Source organism: Rissa tridactyla, chromosome 2 (genome assembly GCF_028500815.1).
Source record: "Rissa tridactyla isolate bRisTri1 chromosome 2, bRisTri1.patW.cur.20221130, whole genome shotgun sequence".
Taxonomy (NCBI): Eukaryota; Metazoa; Chordata; class Aves; order Charadriiformes; family Laridae; genus Rissa; species Rissa tridactyla.
In genome coordinates this window covers 129,763,856-129,781,694 of record NC_071467.1, presented here as the reverse complement: position 1 = coordinate 129,781,694, position 17,839 = coordinate 129,763,856, and the positions used below count along the sequence as shown (strand labels likewise).

The 17,839-nt window shown below is 46.2% G+C and overlaps 2 protein-coding genes across 2 annotated transcripts in view; both read left to right on the top strand.

The window, feature by feature from the left end:
• CHN2 (chimerin 2) overlaps positions 1-5,784 on the top strand; it is a 167,178-nt gene extending 161,394 nt beyond the window's left edge. The window contains exons 12-13 of the mRNA XM_054191296.1: positions 130-235; positions 3,907-5,784. Coding sequence (XP_054047271.1) covers positions 130-235; positions 3,907-4,078 — 278 coding nt within the window. The 3' untranslated portion in view covers positions 4,079-5,784. The remainder of the gene's footprint in view (positions 1-129; positions 236-3,906) is intronic.
• An 8,539-nt stretch (positions 5,785-14,323) lies between these two features.
• PRR15 (proline rich 15) lies at positions 14,324-17,258 on the top strand. Its single transcript, XM_054191297.1, has 2 exons — positions 14,324-14,412; positions 14,926-17,258. Exon 2 carries the CDS (start codon positions 14,935-14,937, stop codon positions 15,301-15,303), a length of 369 nt encoding a protein of 122 aa, XP_054047272.1. The 5' UTR covers positions 14,324-14,412; positions 14,926-14,934; the 3' UTR covers positions 15,304-17,258.
• The last annotated feature ends 581 nt before the right edge of the window (positions 17,259-17,839 follow it).

Below are 17,839 nucleotides of genomic sequence, written 5' to 3'. Positions count from 1 at the left end.
AATATTTATCCCTCCGAGCACAGTCAATGGCTGGTAAATGACACCATAATAATAACTTAGCTTCCTGAATTATTGATGTTTACAAGTAGAAAGCTCTATTAACATTAATCCTGTTTGGTGTTTTTACAGAAATCTCCAATCCTGATGAACGACTAGAAGCAATACATGAAGTGTTGATGTTACTCCCTGCTGCGCACTACGAGACACTTAGATACCTAATGATTCATCTCAAAAAGTGAGTTAATTGGCATGTGGGATAATTCTTGAAGAGCTTCACAATTTTCTGCTTTGAATGAGAGGTATTACTGAAAGTACCAATAAAGCTTCCATTTAGTGGCACTGCCAGTAAAACAGTAACGTTACAAATAAACAGGCAGGCTATGTTTGTATAAATGCATGTTGGCTATGCATACATATAGATCCTTTTGCTGGCAGATCATCACAAACCTTTGAAGAGTTAATTGAGATTTGTCATGCTTCCCTGAGGCAGATAATATCTGAGAAATACCGGAATGGTGGGTACTTCAGAGATGTGCTAGGTGTGCTGCAGTAAGTCACTTGATCGTGTTTTTCTTCTGCCTCCCCTTACCTCCTGATTCGTCTTCTTGAACGACAGATAACTCTAAAAGGAAAGAGCTGTCTCTTACGAGTTGTTTGCTCACATCACAGTTAAGCCAAGAATCAAGTAGGGCCTGTATTTATACGACTAGTAAAAGCAATACAGGCCCTTGCCAGTTGTATCTCTTTCGGTTTTAAACACACTCTGCCACATTTGCTTTCCAAAGCTTCTTTAGGCATACATAATGCATACATAAGGCTTCATAAGGCATACAAAGTTTTCAGAAGTGCCTGAATTTCATTTTTGAAAGTGACTTGGGAATGTACTGCCAAGTTTGCCAAGTTTTCAGCTAGGTACCTAGGAAAATTACGAAGTGCTACAAAGAGGGTGCCTCACTTTCATTAAATGACTTTCACTAAGAACTGTTTTTCAATACTATGCTAACTCCTCTTTGCTACTTTGGGTATTTACATGCCTCGGGAAGTCTTCTTTGTAAGTTTTTAAAAACTGAAGCTGACTAAAGACTGGCACTGCCATCTCAAAGCAGGCCTTCGTTTAAGCATATATTGCCCAAGATGTCCCTTTTCTCTGGTTAAAGTTTATGGTGCTACTTGGAAGTAACAGAAAAAGGGATAAGGGGGGAAGAAAACTACTCACCTCTCATACAGCTAGCCTTTGGTCTCTTCTTAGTTGTCCCACTACTTGCAACCCGGTTGCAAATTTGGAGTACTTTCTGGGTTTGATCTGCACTCTTCTGCACTATTAATGCCAACCCAAAAAGACCTCAACTCCCATAAAATTGCATCAGAGAGCTTGTGTGAAGTGCATTTCATGCTCAATCGGGTTCTCATTATGCAGAGACTTTTCCTCATTTTGAATAGGCTGAGGTCATTACAACTGAGTAATTTTTCCTTTTGGTGAGACAGTACTTGGGCACGCTGGAGCTTCTTCGCACTCTGCAGAAATGAGATGTGCAAACACCCACCCTTGTCAGCACATACGTGTGGGCAACTCAGGATGAACCATGCTGGCTTTTAAGAAGGCCCAGGGAGGCTGTAGACAAGCCAGGGACCTGCACACAGACATACTTTCATGTCCCTGCAGCAAATTTTTAATAGCCAAGTATTGACTTGCCTTCCTTCTTTTCCATGAACTGCTGGAGTCCCAACTCCAGCCCCATAAGGCTCTTCCTTCATGGAGAAAACATGCACCGGTGTCAAGGAGTCTATGAAAAGGCTGCAGGATCACGACCTCTGCAGCTGTTGAGCTGAACTACTGATTAGACAAAAATAGTCCAAAGAGCTGATTAAGCTTTCTCTCTCAAATACCTGCAAGTCACACAATGAATTTCCTCTCCTTTCCCAAATCGTAGCTTTCAGCATCCACACGGAAATCAAGTGCATGTCAGTTCCTATGGCAGATCTGTCGGAGAGATGTGAATGTGAAAGAGGGAAGGATCCTTTAGCTTCTGACTATGCTCTTCTGTAGCTTAAGAGTCCCAACTCCAGCCCCATAAGGCTCTTCCTGAATGGAGAAAACATGCACCGGTGTCAGGGAAAAGACTCCAGGATCACAGCCTCTACACCAGCTCTGCTTCTCAACAGAAAAGAAACTGCACCAAGTTGTTGTTAAAAGCACAGAAAAATCCGGCAGAGGACAATGTCAGCGATGAAAAATTAGTTTGTCAGCCAATTAATTAATTGTTTTCTGCAGTTGTCTTTCTGATAACTTTTTGCTCAAAATTGGAGGAAATACAGCAGCATGAGCAGTCCCCCCTGTGGCGAAATATGTACAACTCCATCCATGCTGATGTGTCGGTGAAGCTGTGCATCTTCTCCGTGTTCACCCCAGGGCATGCAGCAAGCCCCACGCTCCTGCACAGAGGTGCCAGGAAGATGCATGTGGCGCGGCACTGCTGTTTAACGTCTCTGCTGCGTACAGCCTCAGATGGAAAGCAGAGCGCTATGCATATACTTGCGTAGAGGTGGCTTGGGCTAGACAGCTGTGGTTTGTCTTTTCTCCTTGCAAAGCACAGCTAACATACCTGTGTTAGAAGATGGTGACGCATCTGTAAGGGCAGTAACAGATTTCTGTCCTGAAGGCAAAGGGGAACGGTGTTTTTCTGTGACAGAGCCACTCTTTGCAGCAGTAGAAGCAAAACCCAGTCATATAAAGACCTTGCAAACAAGGGAAGACCAGATTACGCCTGGTTTCAGCCTCTTTGTGCTCCCCTGATGGCATGGGGGAATCTACTGCCCCGCTGCTGCCCAGCTGGGAATTGCCATGGCCAAGGCCAGTCTCAGCCGTTGCCAGGAGAGCTGGCTCCAAAACCAGATGTGCTCCACCCTGGCAGAGGAGTTGCGTGTGGAGGAGATGTGAAACTTCACCCGTGCTCCACTTAGTAACAGCAAGTGTCTGGTCCATGAGGGACCGTGACCGATGAAGGGACCACGGCTGCCTCTACAGTGCAATGCAGGAGCACCCTCAGGACCCAACTCCAATGCCAAAGGCTTGCTGCGACAACACTGATGTGATCCAGCTCCATTACCTGGAGGGAAACCCCGAGCACACCTTGCCTTTCCCAGCAGGCCTAAGGGATGACTTCTCTGCATCCTTGGCAGCCTGTGTTTGTTCCAGCCACATGTAGCCTACTTTTTTTGTATTTACATTATATGCCCCACGTCAGGGAACAGACAGCCCCGGCTCCTTCCTAGAAGTATTTCTGTTCTCTGTCAAGGGTAGACGGCGTTTGTAGCAGTCTGACTTCAGGCTGCTCCAGGTTTCAGCCTACCCCTAAAGTATAACAAGCAATTGGGAACACTCAGATGTTGGTTGGCCTGAGGCAGCCAGCAAGGCAGAAATGCGTGAATGGGTGGCTTCCTGCAGGCTGGAAGCGTGGGGATCAATGGTAATCAAAAGAAAATTTGGGTTCATGTTCTTGGAAGCACATCCGCACCGCCGGTACAACACAGCAGGGAACTGTAGTTATTGTAGAGTAGAGGCCTGCTCTGTACATCACCATTTAAACCATGATTATGTTTTTCAAAAAAGCAATTGACACTAATTCTTACACCCTAACGGATAGCCATGTGGAAAAAAATCACTTGAGAGTTGCAGGAGGGGTTTTTAAAGGCACTGGAACTCAAAGTCCCACCAAAACTGCATTGTACTTGCCGTGGAAGCAGTTACTATATTGAGAGAAAGTAGAAATTGTTACTGAAAAATTCCATTATCTACCAATGCTTGTTGTGAAGTGGGACTACAGATTGAGGCGCATATATTCTTTTCTTCTGGGAAGTAAACAACTACTTACTTTTTTTTCCTTTTCTTTTTTTTTTCTATTTTAGGGTTACCTTGCATGAAAAGGAAAATTTTATGAATGCTGAAAACCTGGGAATAGTGTTTGGACCTACTTTAATGAGACCTCCAGAGGACAGTACCCTTGCTACGCTGAATGACATGCGGTACCAGAAGTTAATTGTGCAGATTTTAATAGAAAATGAAGATGTTCTCTTTTAGAGGAAGAGAGGCACATCTTCAAAGCCATTTGTTTTAAAATAATTAGTTGGAAGGAAAAACAACATTTCTTTAAATTTTTTTAAACATAAAGGAAAAGTTCCTTGACTGCACTTCAATTTCTGCAAAGTTGCAGATGGATGCCAAAATGTTTAGGGAAAGCTTATGTCTCATAGACATATGCCTTTTTGTAGAAGGGAAAAAAAAGGTCAGAAAAAATCCTCTTACCTTGTATCTTTTGCCTTGCCTCAGATGTATATTTGTTTTGAGAAGTTGCAAACAATTTTATTGTTAACTTATTAAGAAACACAAAACATATTTTAATATGGCTAGAGAAGCAAAAAGGTACTTAATCAGTGTTACTTGTATACGCCTATACATTTCCCTCTCCATGAGACATAATTATATATGTCAATTGTGAAACAGAACCTATATTATAAAGATATTTTTACTTTACCTAGCTGAAAGAATGGCATTTTATTTTAACAAACTATAAATCAATGCGGTGCATTGATTATTTTCCACGTAATTCTTTCCAGCATTTTTGCTATGATATATTGAAAACAATTACCACTAATGCAGTATTATCCTGACATACCTCTTTCATTGCAAGTGTTTTAAAGGAGAATTCTTTTCTTGTGTGTATTCCAGCTTTCCTTAGGTTTCTTCGCATTTAGGCACTAGCATCCTAAACTGTACACTTTTAGACATTTGAAATTTCCCGAAACACATAGTATTTTCTACTCTTTTTTTTTTTTTTTTTTTTACTCCAATGTAAAATATGTTATTGAGAATTTTTCAAAAGTCCTGGTGGTAGTATCAGTTTCACATGCCAGATTTTTCTTGGATTACAGTAATATGTAAGTTAAGTGATGCTGGGACACTGGATATTTTCTGGCCTTGTTGAAAAGTTAGCACTTTTTTGGGTTAATTATGAAGGATTTGGTTTTTCTGTAAAAATCGAGTTATGTTTTGTCATGTTTCTGTATTTATAAACGTACAGTAAATCTGCTACAAATGTAGGTATTTATCTTGAATGTGTTTCATGATGGTTTGTTTAAAAAAAAAAAGAAAGAATGTGTAGGAAATGTGGGAGTTGGTAAATTTAATTATTACCAAATTTTAATATTTTTCTCCCCTCACAAACATTGACCTACAGAGTTCATAGTCTAACTGCAACTTATTCCTAATGTTAGAACTGTTTCTGAGCATGAGATGTTTCTGCAAGCATAGAACATCAACATACTTTACTACCAAACTCAATTTTCAATACAAAAAAAAATTATAATAATCCCTCATCTTGATAGTTTGTATCATATGCTTGGTAACTCAGTGATGCAGTTTCCTGAATTATTTCAGGGAGCACATGTTTCTATTCAAATTGAAAAATATGTGTAACTATGATAATGAAGGGAGGTGTAGGGTATGACTGTAAATTTGTCGTCTTCTAGAGAAATAACTAAGGGCTAGATAGATTAACCCAGATTGCAGAGCAAATGCTAAATAGTCTGAGTTCCCAGTACTTCCATAGATCCTCCTGCCTTTTACAGGACTATTTGTTGTAGGTTATGTACTACTTAATACTGTCATAAAAATGATCTGGAAATGGTTTTATTTTGTGAAGTGAAATATGCTTTGTAATTTATGATAGTGTAAATGGAAGGAAAAATCCCATTAAATGTGTTAAAAGACTTCTGGTGTCTGTGACTCTGACCACATGGCAAGCTGCCAAATGAAAATCAATCGCTAATTACCATCCTGACATTGCTGGAAACTTTCCTACTTGGAAAACTTAAAACAGTTTTACTGAGTGTCAGCAGTTTCAGATTGGCACTTGGATGCCCATACTACCACAGCTAAGCCCTATGCACACATTTATTTCCTGCAGCCACCCTGAACCACCTCTGTGTAAAACTTCAAGCAAGCAATGAATCACAATATCAATCCAATCAATATCCAGGAATCAATGCCATCAGAGCACTTTGCCACTCCCTTGAACGCAGACATTTGACTAACAATGATTTTCTTTATTTTTTCTGGTCAGTTCAGTAATGAGTTATTTTTTTAAGGCAAGAACAGTATTTTAGTGCCATTTTTTATTTTTGCAGGAAGACAAACAAGCCATTCTACTTCTGCTTCTCCCTTTCCCTCTACCATGAGCAAACTGGTAGCTTTGACATGGCTCACGGTCTGGGGTCTTCAACACATGCCCCATCCTAAGGATTCAATGACAGTACAAAGCAGTGTGTTTAGAAACACCCATGCAGGGTCTCCTTGGAGTGAAGAAGTTTTTAATCTATTGGATGGAGGGAACAGTATGGTTCTGCATCCTAAAACACAAATATCTAATGAATTGTCTATGTTTGTCTCAGATAAACGATGGCAAGCATCCTCAGGGGCATGCTGAGTGTGGAGATAAAAGGACCCTGTCCCCTCCATGCTACATTAGCGCTGCACACCCTTCATCTCTTATGTCAGACTTACTGTGGCCATCACCATTGCACCTGGGGCTGAGCAGCACCTCTGAGATACGATTGTCTCTGGTCCACATTCACCATTCATGGAAATAAACAGCCAGCGGACTTTTCTCTGCAAAACTGACTGCTAAAGGAGAAGACAAAGCACGTGTCTCTGTAATGCAAACCTATACTCCAGTACGCAGAAAAAAATGTGTCTGACTGGATCTTCCCTTTGCTTCAAAGCATCCAGCAGAGTGTGATGATATATCTCACGTGAGGCGCTGCTTGAGAGTAGTGAGAGTCATTTGGAAGATGCTCTAGAAGCCTGTGTTTCAGCTGATGTAACTTCCCTGCTAGGTCATTTTGTTTCTGCTCCTCGGGAAGCAGGGGAGATACCTGTGCCTGTCTGCAGCTGGATGTTCGGCAGGAACCTTGTTCCCCTCCAGCTACTGGAGAAGGCCTTTGGTGGAGCGCTGTGGGTGCAGCAGCAGTCCCCAACTGCCGGCATCCGCCCATGCTTCCCATCTGCCATTCAGCTAGCCCCATCTTCTGGTGTGATGGGCACAGCTCTGTACCCCCTTACAGCTGGTCCTTGGAGCTACCGGGGTGAGACGACTTGCCACCCATAAAGCAGAAGTGTCTCAGCCACGCTTAGTGAAACATTAAATGAAGTTAATGGTTTCTAAGGTAGCAACTTTCCTGAGTGCTGCAGAACAGCTGAAATCTCTTCTTCATACCCCTGTCTTTGCGAGACTTGTTGCTGTCAGGTTTAAATATTTCGAGCCTGACGGGGCCACTGAGCAAAGGAATTTTGTTTCCCGAGAACAGCGCGCCAGAGACGGGGCAGCGTGTGCTGTGTCTGACTCCAAAGCACATGGTTACTGAAGAGGCAGCTGCCAGGCAAGAATGAACCTGGAACTATTGAAGTGTTCCCTCAACTGAGACACTGATTTGGGGCTTCTCTACCCAGGGATCAGTTGTAGTGAAACTTACTTTTCTCTCTCCCGCTGTCAAATACCATTGGAATTGGATAAAGGATGCAGAAGTCACCAGGAAAAGAGCAGAATTTGCAAAAAGAGAAGCCGACAAAGAGCCTAAGTGCAGATATTTTGTTTCCTCAGGAAACCTTTCTAAAATGAAGTTACAAAGGAGACAGAGTTTTGCTCTTAAAGTACTGCTCTGTGAGCTGCTGTCAGTTTAAGCTACAGAACGGGTCTAACAGAGCACAAAACTGGGTGAGTTGGTACCACATTCATTTTATTTCTAAGCAAGAGGTAAAGCTACACTTTCCTATACACTTAACAGTCTCGAAGCTCACGCAACATTTGAGCTTAATGAAGGAGAGACAGAGCTGCCAGGGGCACTTGGCCTGAGACTCTGGGAAGGAACGTATCAGGTCTGGGATCTCCTCTGAAACAAGGTGCTTGACAGATCCAAGCTGTGGGTTATTGTCAAATTTAGGATACAGGAGGGAGGAGGGATTGCGGGTGTAGCATTGGGCAAAACTCTCGTTTTTGGTAAGGTCTCGGAGAGGTGGCAGGAGTGCCTGTGGTAATAAATAGCTGGGCTGAAGGAGGGCTTAAAGTCAGGCTGCAAGGAGGTGAAAGTGAAGGTACTGAGAGGGGTTTGCAGAGCGCGTGGAGCAGCTGCATATTCTCTTTTATGATAAGCTCAAACACTGCACAGTGCAGACCTGTACAAATGAGGTCATCTCAATCACCATGAGATGATTAACTGTGTTTGCACAGGGCCCGGCCTGGACTCACATGTCTGGAGGGAGAGCATTTTCCTAACCGAGCTAGGCTGCTGCTCTCTCCTCCTCCCTCCCACCTGGAGATGAAGGCAGCCCCCAGCCTCTTCCGCGCTACCTTCAGCTGCCTCCAGTACCACGCTCCCCCACGCAGAGTACAGACAGGGCAAAGGCAGCTTGCTCCCCCGATCCTGCTAATGGCTAAGTAGGTGCTGCCCTGCTCTCTGAGAAGGGGCTGGAGAGGACAGAAAAGGAGATGGGGATGGGAGGAAGGTTCACAGAAAGGTCCACAGCACTTCTCCAGCTGTTCAAGCTCCCCAAAGTGGCAGTAGCTGGAGAGGCTACGATACTTTCCCTCGACGCTGCACTTTCCCCAAACCTTGCCCAAAGGGCACAAGCAGCAGGAGCCTGTCTGGCTGCCTTCTTATTTCTTTATTGACAAGTACAGAGTCAAGGTCAGCAGAAAAGGGAGGAAGAAGATTCGAGTGCAAACAGACCCCCCTTGTCAATAACCAGGAACTGATGAAAACACTGAGTAGGAAGGTAATTCAAAACACTTACACAAGAAGAATGCCATTTAACTGGATCTTCAAAGCAGAATTACATCGCTATATCCCCTACAGCTATCTAAAGGGAATGAAGACACCACAGGGCTCATGAAGATAAGAGTGAGAGCGTCCATACGTTTTATGTTCTTTAGCTGTAGAGATTAATTCCTTGATTAAAGTAAAGATCATGGTTAAGATTCAGAAATCTGAACCTTAGGGAACTATGATTATTGCTGAATGCTCTAGGGCTTGCAGATTTAGGACATCAATGGATCTTACATGGGGAACATACTTTACATTATCTTTCTCTGAAGGCATGGCATTCTGGATGTAATTATGCTGATGCAACAGCTAGAGCCAGGACTGGCAGTTGAAAGCCTGAAGGACCTGGATTACCGCAGGATGTTACAAGTACTGCAGTTAGGAAGAAAGTTTGTGTCTGATGGAACCAGTGCTTTATAAGCTACAATAGAAATGAGCAGAAGGTTGTAAGTAGGGAACCTTCAGGGTTCAGTTTACAGTAGACTTGGGGATGTCAGGAACCAAGCTTGCCACTGGAAGCTGCCTTCATTGCAAGGTTCTGCAGGGCCTGACAAGGTGGGAGTCAAAGTATTCTCTCTTTTCTCAAAAGTACACGCCACTTATTACTACTAAGGTGAAGCTTAGAATGAGGAGTAGGGTTAGCTGGAGGGTTTGGAACTGTAGATCTCGAAGAACACAAATTGCTGCTGGCAATATTTGAAGATACCTTATTTTCTGTTCTACTATAGGGCAGGTACGGCTATGACCGATGTCCAAGAAGATCCATATTATTTACACATGCTGCTGCCCAAGAACATTAGGAGACTGAGGTCCATAGGTGTTCGTAACAAGGTAACAGTTAGAGTTAGGTTACGAATGCAAATATTGAAGAACCTGTATTGTTACTGGATGCTGCACAGCCCTCAGTATTCAGAATAGGGCTGATGTCAGTAAGAGACAGATATTTATGGTGGGTTTTTTGTTGTTACAGATGTGAATCTTACAGTTATAATTAAAGTAGGGATAAAGATAAACTTTGAAAATCTAAAGCCTAAAGAACTGAGTTGTTATTGGAGTTGCAAGAATTGCAGCGTGCTGATATCAATAACGATCAACTCTTTCTGTACAGTGTGTGAGTTCTCTGGTTAGGAGTATGGATATTGGATGAACTGATTTTTTTGTACGGCCTGCAGAGCTAGGAAGGCTACTGACGTTAACAACAAATATCTTTATTTTTATGTTCTGCTACAGAAACATGACCTTAGTTTTATCTTCAGACACTATAAGGGTGAGAGAGAAGATGAGGTTTGGCATTTGGGATTCAAAGCAGCGGCCTGTTTGTTGCTAGATATGCAGACATAAGAAAAGGCCTGGTGATGTTAGGGGCCTACTTTCCTCTGCTTGTTTCTGCTGTGGGGGATGAATCATGGGATACAAGAAAGGGCTGGTGGCTGGTCAGGAACTGAAAGTTTGAGGAACTGTGTTTATGGTCTGTTTTGATGAAGTTTTGGGGCTTCGTTATAGGTATAGGTGTTGTTAAGGTAAAGTTTCAGAATCTGTTGTGTTCTGAGACAGATTTATTAACAAAGATGAGCTTCCCATTGAATGAGGATGAGCACTAGCACTAATACAAGCTAATGTCTTACGTTCCAGTACAGGACTAGTTAGTTCCCTTCATAGAGCTACTGGTAGGCAGCTATCCCATGTAAGCAAGGATATTGTCCACACTAGCATTGGAGGTAAGATTAGGAAAGTTAAGACTACATCTGTGTCCTCAATAAAATGGGGTCAAGGACCTCTCCCATGCCAACCAGCACGGACTTGCCCTGTCTACATTACATTATACTTAACTTAGGTTTCCTCGGGGTCCTATGGTGTCACCCATGGTCTTTGAGTACTTTTTTTTTCTAGAGGCACTGAATAAAAAACTGTGATTTATCGCCTGTAATAATGCAAACTGGTAATAATGCGTCAAACTGGTATTTTCATACCCTGAGGCTGAGATGGTGCAACGCATGTCCTAGACTACAACATCAGGAGTCGTTGTATATTGAAGTGTTTGAGGGTGCAAGACCTGTTGCAATAAAGCCAGAGGATTATGGAGGGAGACAAATGGGTGTAGTTTTATCCATTCTGCCTAGAGGGAATAATCCTTTGCTCTTACTGCCTTCAAACCATGCCTGAACAGTGGGTATTCACTGACATAGGTCAAAATTATGCCAGCGAGTCACCACTAACAAGAGAGCCAATTCACCAGGTGCAGGGTTCAAACTCACTGTTTTTTTGGGAGGATAGACATAGCCTGGGTGTGGATGCTGCAGTCCCACAGCCTTACGCAGCAGCCTGGTGTCAGCAGGGAAACCTTTACAAAAGGGTTGGAGTCCTTCCTGTGCTTATAATAAAGGCTAAGGTTTGAGATGCTGCTAGCGCTTGGAAATCTAAGGCTTAAAGAGCTGAGGTTACTGCTGGCTTCTTCAGAGTAGACAGCCTGATGCGGATGGGAGCCCATTCTTTGTACGGTCTTTTCCTGCACACCTGGGTCCCTTGGTTAAAATTGGGGTGACATTTAGGCTTTGAGATCTAGGAGTTTCAAGAACTATTTTAAATGCTGAATGCTAAGAGGCCCCCTTGTGCCAGCAGGTATCAGTGTTGTGGATTTTCTTCCTAAGGGCCAGTTCCTCAGTTGTACATCAGGTCAGGGTTACAGTTTAGGAACCGAAACTTGAAGATTCAAGCATGCTCTTGAATATTGCTGGGAATACAGACTTAAGAAGACCTCTGCTCTTCACAGGTGTCAGTGCCATGTGACCTACTTCTACAGTAGGCTCAAACATGTTCTTGGCCCTACGGCTAGCATTTGAGAATCACAAGTTTCAGAAGTCCAGTATATTTGCTGGATGGTCTGGGGCTTCAAGGTAAGCATGAGATAGGATAACAATATTCACTAGTGGCCTTTATCCTTCTGAGGGCATCGTTGGATCCCCTTGGTATAGTTATAACCGCATTTAATATCAGGGTTAAAGCTGCTGTTATGTTTTGGAAGTGGAAAGGTTCCAGAGTGCAGCTGGACACTGCGCAGTCCATGGTGTCAGGAAGGCTGATGTCTGCAGTGGATGGTGCCTCCCTTATGATGTGAGATAGGTCCCCTCAACACAATTAGTTAAGTGTATGGTTTGGTAATCTAAGGTTTCCAGGGTCCAGTTTCAACCTGAACAGCAGAGGGTCTGCAAAGTTTGGAAAAAGGGTGGTGGGAAGCGCATCAAGCACCTTTTTTTTTTTTTCCACTGCAGTAACAGTTTATGTGTTATAAATAAGGTTAGTTTGAGAGCTGACATTAGTCTTTGGGAATCTGAATCTTGAGAACACCAGTGTACTTCTGAATATTGGAGAGCCTGCAGAATTATGAAGAGACCTTATGTCAACATGATCCAATCCTACACAAAAGGAGCATGTTACAGTGTAGGATAAGAGGCCCTACAGTTTTATTTTGCAGTGTACTGGGGCGTCTGCTGGAATGCTGCACATCCACCCTATTTGGCACTATGAAACCCCATTAATTTTTATCCTCTTCTGCAAAGAAAGGACAGAATTTAACTTCAGTAGTCACATTAAATGAATATAATATCTAACTTTAATGCATCAAAAGAGGCAATTGGTTATTTTATTTTCATGTCAACACCACAAATATATGCGTACTGAAGGCATGCAACAAGTACTGTTGCAGTAAGAAAGGGGCAGATCATACATTTTCACTGTCAAGAGTTGTTTTCATATAAACACTAACCCTAGTGACAATCTTGCGGAACAGCGTGTTGTGACTGATTTGTAGCACTGACGTTCAAAGGCAAGAGCAGCTTTTGCTGTCCTCCTGTGCCACTGCGTACTCATGCAGGCAGCACCCTCGCACTCACACGTCTCTCGGAAAGCTTTCCAACCTGCCTGTCTCTTTTCAGTAGACCCTGCTTTCAGTGCAGCAGCAAAAAGGACAAATCTCTTCCATTGTAAGATTCTTTGAAACAGGCTGAACTGAAAAAAACACACTGATTTAAGTTTGGCATTATGTGAGCTAAGAGGTCAGGTCCATGGTAATGAAAATAATATAAACAAGTAATATGGTGGTAAATGTTTTGTATAAGCCTATAACCAGAATGGAAGCTATAAATGCCAACCAGTAATGTTCTGTGGAAAGGACTTACCCTTATTTCTTCATAAATTCCCTTTTTCCCAGGCACTTTCCTGGGACACAAGATGAGGAGAGATGCTCGTGTTCCCTTTCTCCGTAGATACAAATGAGTAGTATAGCAGTACGTTACAGTTTGTGGGGGAAACTTGACCCTATGGTCTGTTGCTGTCCTTGGCCCAAAAGAGCCCCATCCCCTGGTGCTATGCATCGTAGAAAATGCTAGTTGCTTACTTGTTAGGAGGGAATGTAAAGGCCATCTTTTCTCACTGGAAGTTAAGTTACTGGTTTATTCCATAGGAGAGATTTTTTGCTGCTAGTATCAGTTAGAATGATAGACAATTTAGAGTACTTTCGAGTGTGTTGTACACACATGCTTCCCTATCCCAGCCTTTGGGTTTGAAGGGAGCAATCTAGAGAGTAATATAAACACACACCCCAGGCTCCTCTCCCTCAGTAACCTGCATTCACCGATTTCCATATGTCTTACCTTTATGGGCTATTCGGGGAAGCTGCAAGTAGCAGAAGTTGACCTGCCAAAGAAGATGAGGTTGTAATACCTCTGCCTTCAGGAACTCCTCCACAGGGCCCTTGGGTAACTGAACGTGTAGCTGACAGGAGGGGTGTTAGGGATCAAATGTATATTACGTGGCATAGTTCTCCAAAGAGCAAATCACCACGTTTAACACAATAGGGTGGCACAACCAAATCATTTTTTCTCCTTTCTGGATGAATTAAAAAAAAAAGGGAAAGACATTTGTATGGCCATCTTTCATCACACAGAAATTCAAAGTCCCGATTCTAAGCCAGTTTAAGTATAAATATTAGATGGCACTGCCTTTCTTAGCACGTCAGCCACATTTGCTTTTTTAAAGATGGGCAGTTAAAGGCAATTCTTACTTTCTTCACGGCCACACAACATTCACCCCGGCAACATCTACCATGTGCACAAACAACAGGCGTTACTGCTCCGGCCACGCACCCCGGCGGCCCCGCATCTGCCGCGGGCAGCCCCGGGTGGCCATTCTGTGCCCACGCTGTCACCACGGCTCCCTCCGCCGCCGCCGGCTGTCCCTTCAGCGGGGGGACGGGTCACGCCGACCTTTCCCCGCCCTCTGCAACCTGGAGGACCGAGGGCCGGCCCCGCCGCGGCCGCTCCCCCGCCCCAGTCGGCGGGATCCGGGCAGGTGAGCGCGAGCCGCCCCGGCCCCGGGGCCGGCCTGGCCACCGCCCCGCCCCCGGGGGCGAGCGGCGGGGCCGGCCGCCACCTGCCGCAGCGCCGCACAGCCGCCTCCCGGCCGCGGAGGGAGGGAGGGAGGGAGGGAGGAGCGGCCGCGCTTCCCCGTGGGGAGAAGGAGAGCGCTGCCGGCCGCCCGCAGGTCAGTGCCGCCCGCCCTACCTGTTGCGCCCCGGAGCCGGCGGGCGGAGGGAGGGAGCGGTGCCCCATCGCAGGAGGCGCCGGGAGGTGCGCGGGCTGCCCGCCCCGTCCCGCCCGCGGAGGCAGCGGCCCCCACGGTACCGGGCCTCGGGTCCGCCGCTGGGGCTGAGGGGGGGTGGCGAGCGCAGGTCTCGCGGCTCAGCTCTCTGCTTTATTTACCTTGAAGTCTCCCTGCCGGCCGCGCAGGGGGAGGCGGGGTGGCGCCTCCCGGCCTGTCACCGGGGCACAGCGCGAAAATCCTCCCCCGGTGCCCACCTGCCTGTCCGTGCAGGACCGGTCCCCTCCCTGCCCGGCAGCTCCCGCGGCGAAGGGCAGACCTCCCCTAGAAGCGCCGCCCGCCTCCCCTGTGCCTGGGGAAGCGGGATCCCGGAGCGGTGGAGGGGTCCCGGGAGGCGGCGTGCCCGGCTGCCGGCCCGCCCTCGCTCTCTTTAACCACCCCCGCCACCCCCCGCAGGAGCCGGAGATGGCGGACAGCGCGGCGGCCACCGCCGCCCCCCGCGCCGGCGTGAAGGCCAGCTCGGCGGGGCCCTGGTGGAAGTCGCTGACCAGCAAGAAGAAGCACAAGGAAGCGGCGGCCGCCCCGCCGCCCCCCGCCGCCAGCGAGTCGCCCCCCGCCGCCCCCCCCAGCCCCGGCGGCCGGGAGGAGCAGCCGTCCCCCTTCGGCAGTGGCGAGGCCGCCGGGGCGGGCGGTGGCAACCGCCGGAGCCTCCGCGTCTCCCACTCGGGTCGCTTCAAGGAGAGGAGGAAGGTGCGCACCTCGCTGCTGGCCGACAGCCCCGAGGTCTTCGACGGCGGCGGTGCCCGGGGCCATGACGCCCAAGGGAACGAGTAGCCCAAGAAGGCTTCGCCCCCGGAGCCGCGGCCCCGTGAGGAGCCGCCACGGGACGGGTGGCCGGAACACCGGCAGGACAGGTGGCCCAGAGCCTGCGGCTGCCCCGCAGCTGGGTCGCTTGGCCCAGGGGCCACTGACTGGACACTGCAGGGAGCCCAGCACCTCCGCCAGACCAGTGACTCCTCTGCGTTACACGAACACCGCCAAGACCAAACCCTTTGCTGACAGGACGACGTGATTGTCTTAACAAAATAACACCAATAAACACCCCACTCCCTGTACTGTGGTGAGCGGACTCAAAGGTGCTATCCCAGGGCTGGCGCTGGGCTCTCTCTGCCTTCCCACCGGCCCTTGCCGTGAGCCACTGCAGTGACTTCTCAGGCCCGTCACCCAGCTCCTCTCTCTCTTCAGCCAAGGAGGGGCTTTGCTGCTCTCATCTCACGCGCTGCCTTGTCGAAGGAAGGGGGGAACGAAGTGCTCTCCTCTAATTTTGGGGCCAAGGACCTCCGGCGGTGCCGTACCTGCTCCTGTCCTGCTGTGAAGCCATCCTCCTTCCCCTGCCGGGGGTCAAAAGAGAGGTATGGCGAGGGGCAGGTGCTTGCCCGTGCCCCACATCGTGTCGTATTGAAATATGCAAAAGGCAGGACCATGCTGGTTTTCTCGCTCTTCTCACTGTGTAGTGATAAGCAGGTGTTTCAGAGTCTGGTCTCCCATAGTTCTGTTACAGGGGGAGGCCGGTTGTTACCTAGAAATTCACGCTGTTTACCCAGGGAACACATGATTTTTGCATAATTGGTGATAATTGGTATAATGAAGTTCTGATGAAGAAATTGTGCGATAAAATGTAAATACTCTCTTTGGGAGAGGAGAGCAGCCCTGGAGAGCACAGGCAGGGTTGTACTCCTAATGTGGAAAAGGGCTCGGCCACCACTGGAAATGTTCTTTACCGTGTCCAAGGCTTGTGAAGCAAGGTTAAAGATTCCCAGGATCTCTTTTGATAGCGAGATAATGCGCTTTAACTTGGGCAGCTGTCTGCTCCATCTATCAGCTCCGGGATTTTTTGGATAAAGTAAACCATAAGCCAGATTTGTACTGGTGTTGTGCCTTACAGAGCAAACTCATCAAAAAACATTCGGTAATTAACACATTTCTTGATAGTAGGGGATGTAGCAACAACTGATTTATTCATTTTAAATGCATTCACAATATACTTTATATTGTTAAAATGGTTTTAGACTTTTTCTGACTGTGAGATAAGATACTACATAGCGGCAGGGACTGAAAATTATTTCCTAGCAGTCAAGTATTATGCAGTTATGATTTTGTTTGGTTGTAACTAATGGTTTAAGGACAATTAAAAATAAAAAGTGACCTGAAAGGAAACAAGAGCTGAGAGATGAGTTCCAGGTGAAAATACAGATTAAACCAGTCACTGAAATGATACAGTAGATGCCGGGCAAGTGCCCAATGGTTCAATGTGTGTAATAATATATAATGAACTTCAAAAGCTCCTGTGCGATAAACTCGGGCAACCTGGCTGGCTTCAGTACTTACCGGTCCTTCACTCACCTACTCCTTCAGGCTCTGAAACCCAAGGACAAAGAGACTGCAGCATCAAATCTATTTCCATAAAAGCTCTTTTCCACCCAATGTGCAGTCGTATGCCTTTTTTTTTATTTCACTTAGTAAAACTACAAGGTACTGGTTTGGGGCTGCCTTTTTATGTTCCTGACTATATGCTGGCCAAGCAATGACCTGGGCGGTTGTGGGGGGAGCTCTTAAACTTTTCTCCTTGGAGATGCTTTTCTTACGTGGAGCCTCTTCCGTCAAGGGGCATCTGAAATCCTTCTGTTGAGAAGAAGCAATTGGAGCAACCCCGGCCTCAGACAAAGGGGTGTGAGAGAGAAGGAGGAAAGTTTAGAAGCTGGGAACGGAGAGACGGATGAAGGAAAACCTTACTTCAGCTACAGTCAGCCCGGGGCAGGGGGAAAGCGGGCAGAAAGGGGTGGCTTTGCTGCCAGGGTTGTCGTACCACCTTTGGAAGGCAACATGTTCGTATTTATTATAGGTAAAAAAAGTTCCGCCTGTATTCATTTATTCTAGGGCCCAAAGAACCTTTTTTGTATGTGCGTGTCCAAAATGGAAGAACAAGTAAGCAGATATTGCTCTGGTGCATTTCTTACTCCTGCGTCTGGTTTAGCCTGAGCTCTGCGAGGGTCAGATCCTCACAACTATCCAGAGGCCTGAGCATGCCAGGCCTCTGGATAGTGTTTTATACATCTCATGCAGATGCTTTTCTGCATTTTTAATCCTTACGCTGTTGTGAAAATACAGTTTCCTCTCTTCTGTACCTCCGAGCTACCTCTTTCTACAGTGAACGTCTATTTACGCTTTAGAAATGTCTCAGGTTTATTAGTTGCATGTCCTTACTTCAGCACAAGATACCTACCAGTTCGGGTTTTATTTGAGAAGAAGCTTGGTGTGCTATTCAGATGGCTGCTAAGATCCGATATCAGTGCTGGTTAATGTGTGACTA